General features: G+C 37.2%; 1 protein-coding gene across 1 annotated transcript in view; it reads right to left on the reverse strand.

Moving 5' to 3' along the window:
• Window positions 1-228: 228 nt before the first annotated feature.
• The window catches only part of TCERG1 (transcription elongation regulator 1), a 54567-nt gene continuing 46498 nt past the window's right edge, over window positions 229-8297 (reverse strand). The window contains exons 19-23 of the mRNA XM_006891193.1: window positions 8113-8295; window positions 4220-4399; window positions 3194-3277; window positions 1557-1657; window positions 229-430 (exon numbers count right to left, since the gene is read on the reverse strand). Coding sequence (XP_006891255.1) covers window positions 229-430; window positions 1557-1657; window positions 3194-3277; window positions 4220-4399; window positions 8113-8295 — 750 coding nt within the window. The remainder of the gene's footprint in view (window positions 431-1556; window positions 1658-3193; window positions 3278-4219; window positions 4400-8112; window positions 8296-8297) is intronic.

Genomic DNA, 8297 nt, shown 5'->3' on the forward strand with positions numbered 1-8297 from the left:
GACACAGCCTATATTTGAGTATGTATGCCAGTCATGCCACATAAAGAAAAGCATAAATATTTCTGAAGTCTTGTCTGTTCAGAAACTGTTCACAAATGCTTCTCCTTCTGCTTGTCAGGTGGTTTTGCAATAGATTATTATGTAATAGTACATATTATGTAAAAATCTGAAAATTGGTTCATGCAAGCATTTTGAATTAATAGATATCCTATGGAAGAGTACTCAAAACTATTTTGTTGATCGTCTTGTGGGTTCTGAAGCTGTGGGAGGTGGAGGCGGACCCCGACGATCCAGGTCATCCACATAGGCCACAATCAGTTTCCGCCTCTCCTCTGGCACACAATCCAGCACTAGATACCGTTTGTCGTTTTGCAAAATTTTCTCTACATCTTTCAAGTGTTGATCAGATTCTTGTATTAGCTTTTTAGATCTGAAAGAGAAAGAAATCCAAGAATTACTGACTGCTGTTCACAGGTCTTTCAGAAATGAGCTGGAAATGTCCATCTAATTCCTAATTGTGTTACCATTTTTTAAAATTTTTTTTAAGAAAAATTTCACTGCAGTGGTCACCTTTGTAATTCGCCTCAGCAAAGACTCCAAGGAGTGAAAGGGCCTCAGAAGCTGAATTACCCTCCCACCCCTACTGGTGGTCCCTCCAGATCAGGGCTGAGGGTGGGTGGGTAAATCTTGCCCGTGCTGTACCTGTTCTGTGGATGAACAGAGGACTTCAGTCTGCAGGGCTGCCAATCCCAGCATCTTTCACAAGCTTTCACTTTCACATCTTTCACTAAATTAACTATAAAAATGTAGAAAGAAGTCTTACTTCACATCTAATTTAAAAGCCCAAGCTGATGCAAAACATTAAGGATCCTGACCAAAAATCCAAATGACAAAATTTCTAAAAACCACACCCTCAGCACTATCTATCCTCCCGTGCATATACCCTTAAGATGTTTCAAATTTTTCTTTTAAAGGGAAAAAAAAACAAAAAAAAACCCTGTTGCATGAAACAAAAATGGTTTCTTGCATACTGATTGGTAAGCAATGTAAAATTGTTCTCCTGCTAAATTTTTGGTAGACAACTACTGGATATGCTACAGAGAAATCTTAAACGTCACTTCATAATTAAAATGTATTATTTGAAAGTATCCAGCATTCTGACTCCTTCTGAGAAAAAGTTTTTGCTGACACAGACTATTTCAAGGTTTAGAATGGTTTAACCACACTGAATCGTCAGTCATCAGAGGCAAAGATAATTGAGCAAAGGATTTTAAAAAAAAATCTCTCCATAAAATATAATTAATCCTTAAAAAAGCAGTGAAGTTAAAACAAAGGTACGCTTAAAAAATTGGATGGGTGGGTAACACAAAATGCAAATTGATCTCTGGGCCCTTTCTTTAAAAAAGAAAAAGGAAAAAGATAGTTATTATATGGGAATATTTTCTTCTTATGCCTAAAAAGTCGTAATGTGTGTGAATGCAAAGTAGGCTTTGGCCATTAGAGTAAGGACTAGTAAGACAATGATTGCCAGTTATCAAACATTTCACTGAACATACCTATATGTTATAAATTTGGTCTCTTTCAAAAGCGTCCTAAAGTCAGCTTTGGCGGTGATGTATTTGTCTCTGATGTATTCTTCAAATTCCCTTTGCTTTTTCTGCAAAAAGACAGTAATATTAGGAACTAATAAACAAATCACCACTTCTAAAGTTAACATCAAGTAGCTATTAAACAGTACAAATTGCCTCATAGGGTTTTTAAGGCTGTATCGGCACAGAAGCAGATTACAACATCTTTGGTCCTGAGAGTGGCTAGTTGAGTTTGAACTGCCTACCTTTCATTCAGCAGTTAACACTGAACCACTGTTCCACCAGGGACATTTATGAGTGGTGACTAAAATGTGAGGGTAAGTTTGCTATGAACTATACGGTGCTATCTCATAAAGATAATCTCTCTTAATCTTCCTAATAATTTCAAAAAATACCCTTAAAAACTGAGAAAAATAAGGGACATGTTCACTTCCTGTTGCTGCTAAGTCCATATGGGTGAATTTCAACTCACTGTGAATCCTAGTGATAGAACAGGACTGTCCAACAGGGTTTTCTAAACTGTAATGTTGTCTTTCTCCTGTAGAACCACTGGATGAGTTCAAATCATCAAATTTTTGATCAGCAGCCCAGTGCTTCATTTTTACACTACAAGTGTTCCTTATATAAAGACACTAATGTAGAATTTACAGATATATCAACAAAAACACTCAAAACTTAAATAAGTTATAAAGACCATTTCTTTTTCTAGTACAGAGAATTATGAATTAAGTTAAACTAAATCTTACTCAATATTCAGAAAAGTTAGAACCAAAACTTGGATCTCAGTTCTCAGTCTATTAAGCATGTTTCATGATTCATGTGGGGAGAATATATACCTATGGGTCTGCGGAGGTCAGAACCAAAGCTAACCAGTAAAAAGAAATAAAAGATAAGGCGAGTAAATAAAATGTCAACGGAGGAATGTGCACATAGTAAACAACACCTGACAACATTCACTATTACTGACCCTACATGAGTCTACTTTCAAAACTACAACCTAGAACTGACAAGAACTAGGTATGTTGTGTGGTGTTCTGCTAGCTGGCTTAATGTCAGGACCTCTGATTCTCTAGTATTACCTGTTAACATATAAACAACCTCCATTTTTAGTTGCCATCAAGACAATTCTAACTCATGGTAGCCACACGGGTACAAGCAGACAAACTCTTCCACAGGATTTTACAGGCTGTAGTTCATCAAGCTGGTCTTTGGAAGTACTTTAGGTGAGTGTAAAATCCTCACCTTTCCATGAATAGTCAATTAGTGAACTGTCTGTGCTACCCAGAGAGCCGTTGCTGTGAGATGTTAACAAGCCCGCTCTGACTCATGACTCCCAAATCTAATAACAGGAAATGCTACCTGCCAAATCTGCTAAGATCTCAAAACACATGCTTAATCAACCTCAAGGATTAATAACTTTTTATCTTATTGTAATGTCTTGTTCTTGTATTATGCAAGAAACAAAATATAAACTTACAAAGAATTCAGGCTTATTTTTTCTTGCACTTGGTTCATTACTTAAAAGGAAAATGCTAGTGGCTGATATGTAAGAACCCAATTAAGATTTATAAACTGACAATAAATCTTTAGACAGAAAATCTTACCCTGTCACTGGAGGAGAATTTGATGCACCGAGGATCTTCCTTAATGATTTTTTTTACTTCCTTCCACGTGGATGTTAACGTAATCTTTGAAAAGACATAAATACAACTGACATTTTATAGGGGATCAAACTACAGCATATATGATATATAATAAAACTAAACACTAATCTAGTAAATCTCTTATAATGCCATATAGTAACAAGACTAAGGACATAAAAGCTGCTTTTTGGGCCTGTCATAAGAGTTAAGTTCATGGCTCTACCTTCAAGGTGACCTAAAACAATCACTTGCAAAACCAGTATTTATATAGGTGAGTAGCTGAAGAAAAAAGCAACAAACAGGCACACTGATAGACATAAAACTTAGATAACAGGGTACAAACTGCAATCAATCATCAGGAAAGGACTTCATGAAAATGTATTTTAAATCACTATAGAAAGAGATATTAAATTTAAAAACTACACAAAGACAATTTCTATAGAGATTAAGAATAGCATTAACAGTTTACGGGGGGGGGGGGAGAAAATCTAAGAACGTGAACTAGAAACCATGAATTCCAGTAACTGATCTAAAAGGCAAATATCAATCAAATCCAGTACCACTGAGTCAATTCTGAGTCATAGGGACCAAACAGCACAGTTTGTTATGTACCCTCACATCAGAATTGACTCATGGCTGCCCCTCCCGACTGTTTTCAGAGGCTGTAAATAAAATGGGAGGAGACTGCCCATCTTTTTGCCGCAGAACGGCTGGTGATTTGGTACTGCCTGCTTTTGGGCTGGCAGTCTAAGTCCTTACCACTAAGCCACCAGAGATCCCTACAGGACAGAGCAGAACTGCCCAAAAGGATCCCAGGCTGTAAATATTTACAGAAGCAGACTATCACATCTTATTCCTCATAAGGTTTGTGGCTTTGAATCAATGACCTGACAGTTGTTGCATGTTTTTACTGCATCAACAAGGTATCCTGATCTTAATTATAAAAGAAGACACATTTGGAATAAAGTAGGACAAAAGAAGACTTACTGCAGAAGTTTCATCCAGAAGTTGCCTAAAGTGCTCCCTCTTCTTTTTTGTGAGTGCTTCAATGTGTTCATTAAAGAGCTTCTCTTTCTCTTCTCTTTCCAGTAAGGATCCAGATTCCCAACGGTGATCTTTCCGAAGAGTCCTTCGAGTATCAGACCATGACACATCTGAAGAACGTACCTAAAAACAAGAGATACCTATTACTATCGACCTGTCTTTTCACATTTCAATAATAAAAGGCTCACTTATCTGACTTAGGAATAATATATTTCATTTTTAAAGTCTGAGAAGTTAGAAAAGAAGCATCTTGTGATCCTACTTTAGCTAAAAAAAATCACTAAAAAACTTGCTTTATGAACTTGAAATCCTATTTCCAGTGCTCACTTGGGCTATGACTGTAGCACCAAGGAAATGTCAAAACCAAATAATTTAGGCTCACTATCAACTACATGCTAGAAGCTGACAGTACTAAATATAAGCGAAAATGAATGCAGTAAGGAAAGGGCAACCAAAGACATGACAAGCATGGCTAGTGTACTAACCAGCAGGAAAGTATGACTAATCACTAGTAAAAAGCATTAAAGATAAAAGCCACAGGACTGCTAAAGCTATGGGAGACTGAAAACAGTAAAAGGTAAAAGGAAGAGGATGTACCATTTTATTATATATTCTGTTATCTATTCTGTTAATACTGCAGACATTCTACATTTTTTTGCTAATACAACCCTCCTTTCTCACAAGATACTTCTGCAAAACCTATGCTATTACTGGTTTGTTTGTTTTCTTTAATGTTTTAAAGAAAACTGGTATAGTGGTTGTTAGGAAGAGAACTCCCAGGAGAGGCAAACAAAGGTAGATAGTGTGTAATATTCAACCAGCATTTATCTAACACTAAAAAAAAATTAAGAATGTGTCAAGTAAATATCTGGCTCCAAGAAAAAAAATTAGGAAGACCTTACCCTTTCATCAAAAACTCACATTTTTTTAAAAGAAAAGACAGGCCACTGAGTAAACAACTACACAACTGTGTAATATATGCCACAGGAGTATCAAAGGAGTGATAAAAGGAACAGTGGAATTCAGTATACCTTGACAGTTAAAATCAGCAGAACGATAAATTCTGACTTGGTAGTTGCTGTTGCTGGGTGCTGCCGAGTCGAGTCCAAGTCATAGTGACCCTATGACAACAACATATCTGAACCCCTGCCCTTGTCCTATCCTGTGGTAGAGGCAATTTAAAGGAATCTAAGGGCTCTGGTAGTAGTTGTTCTATAGGATCAAGTTGGGCAATCTCCTCCCGTGCAATTTCCTGCTTCTGAAAACGAGGGTCGGATATGGGTTGGTTCCTACTCAACAGCACAAAACAGGTGGAGAAAGAGTTGGCAGGTATAATGGTGAACATGGAATGTGCATCAAAGGTAAGCCAGAGAGAGCTGCAACCCAAGGTAGCGCCTCTGTGGCAGTTCAAATACACTCGTAGCTCCGCAGGGGAAGGAGGAAGAATCTCCTCACTGGAGGGTCAACTGTGAGTCAATTCTAAGTTGATGACAAGGAGTTGGGATATTTTTTAGAGGGGTTGTGTGTGGTTTTTTAGGGAGCAGGCAAGAGCACCACAAATGACAAGAGGAGAGGAGCTTACATTTGACTCTAGAATTGTTGGGAGAAATGGATTCCTTGAAAGTAATCAGAAGTAACAAGATCAGATTTGTTTACACAAAGATTTCTGTGACTGTCAGGGAGAGAAATAATTCAGTAAACTACTAAAATTAATCAGAGTGTAATAAGAATTAGAACAGAAACCAGCAGAAGCAAAGGAAGAATTAAGAAGTGGTAAATATAACAAGAAAACACCACAGAGATTAGTTAGTGAAACAGTAGAAAAACCAAATACAAAACCAAAGTCATCTAGGAGCACTTCTTGGAGGGACAGAAACTTGCCCTCAATAACCCTGACAGGTAGTGTGGAAGACTATTCACTCCAGGGTCAACCAAGAGAGGATAAAACTGACAAATAGGACCCTCTAAATATTAAATCCCTGTGCACATCAAAACTTTTTTCCAACATGGTGAAAACGAAACCTACTGACTTAAGGGGGGAAGCAGAGGAGGAAGGATGGGCAAGGGGAGGTTGGGGGTTAATTACAGGGTGACATAATTTGATAAGTGAGGGGAGGGGTGGGTGAAGGAAATGGGAAAGATCCAGTGTGAAAAACAATATATACAAAGTTTGTAAGCAAACCAATATAAAATAAAAACTTTAAAAAAACAAACAAAAAGCCCACACAAAAAACCAACCAACCTACTGACTGGGAAAAAACATCTGACAGTACACCTTTTCAATCAGACAAGAGTCTCATAACAGAAGTTTACAGATTACTCGTGGACATCCAGTAGAAAAAGACCAACAATCCAATTACAAAACGGACAAAAGACAAAGCGGAAATGAAGGAAGTCATTCAGATGGGCAACAGACACAAGAAGAAATGCTCAAATCCCTGGCAATAAGACAGATGCAAATCAAACCACAATGAGAGTACATCTCACCCCAGTACCAGTGGCAAAATTTAACAGGACAGAAAGCAATAAATGTTGGAGAGGGTGTGGAGAGAGAGAGAGGCACTCTCATATACTGTTAGTGGGATTGTAAAATGGTACAATCCCTCTTAAAGACAGTTTGGCACTTCCTCAAAAGCTGAACATAGCAATTTCATATGACCCAGCTATTCCACTGCTGTAATATAACTCAAAGAAATTAGAACTGAGACACAAATGAGAGATGTACACCATATTCATAGTAGTGTTACTCACCATCACAAGAACATGCAAATAGCCCAAATGTCCAACCACAATTGAATGGATTAAGAAATTGTGGTACATTCACATAGTAAACTACAGCACAGCACTCAGGAGCAACAATTTAATTAAAAAATTACTACATAACTTGGGAGGAAGTGAAGAGTTTTATGCTGAGTGAATGAACTTCATCTCATAAGAACAAATATTGCATAAGAACATTCTTTCTTTGTTTTCTTTTTAAATTTCATTTTGTGTGTACCATCAAATCAGATCTGACTGGTACAGGAGGAGATTGGCCCTCCTTCTCCAGCACAGCATCTGGTGGATTTGAACCGCACACCTCTGGAATTGCAGTGCAGCTTCCTGCCATTAGGCCACCAGAGCTCCCAAGAACATTCTTGTAGAAATAGAAAAATAACTGGTAAAATGTGTATGAGGATCCAAGGAAAGGAGGGGTGGAGCGCAGGGGTGAAGATGGGCAGGGAGGAAATAACAGGGTCTCACGAGTGGTTTCAGGGAGGGGGCGTAAAGGAAATGGGAAAGGTCTGGTGGGGATGTGGAAACATATGGCAGTAGTTCAATGATGATTAATTTTATAAAATATAATGAATGGGAAGGATTGTATGACACACAATGTACAAGAATAGTGGGAAACACTATGTATTATGTATAAAAACTCTGTGTAAACAAACCATTATAAAGTAAAAATTAAAAAAGGAAAGTACTTTCTCCTAGGGTAAATAAATCTTCAGTGTTTTATTTCATGTGCAATAACTGCCCTAAACCATTAAGGTTAATTAAGTTTGGCATACTTTATTACTATGATAGGTAAATGTGTAATAGTTTAAGATGACTTTTATGATGAACAAAAAAGTTTTGAGTCTAGAAGATAAAGACTTTCAAGTATGTAAAACATACTTCAGAAAATGCTAAATAACTATTTGAATAGTGCTAACATCAAGGATTCAGTTCTCCAATGCCTTAAAATAACAAATTATACCTCTGATTATCCTGAGAGAACATTAAAATATTCACAACACAGTAATACAACAGATTTTTTATATTTAATACTCTGAAGGTTAATGAGTAATATTTACCATATCAGACAGAAGAGCCTTGAAATTCTGAATAGCTTCTTCTCTTTTGTGTTGTTCTCGCTCTCTATCAATTTCTTTTGTTTGTTCTGAACGAGCTTTTTGGACTTCCCGTTCTCGTTCTCGAAGGCTTGCTTCAATACGGGCTTGCCTTTCAAGCTCTTTTTCTTTCTCAGAGTCTAAGTTCT

This window comes from Elephantulus edwardii, unplaced genomic scaffold (genome assembly GCF_000299155.1).
Source record: "Elephantulus edwardii isolate Elephantulus edwardi_28Jun2011 unplaced genomic scaffold, EleEdw1.0 scaffold00095, whole genome shotgun sequence".
Lineage (NCBI taxonomy): Eukaryota > Metazoa > Chordata > Mammalia > Macroscelidea > Macroscelididae > Elephantulus > Elephantulus edwardii.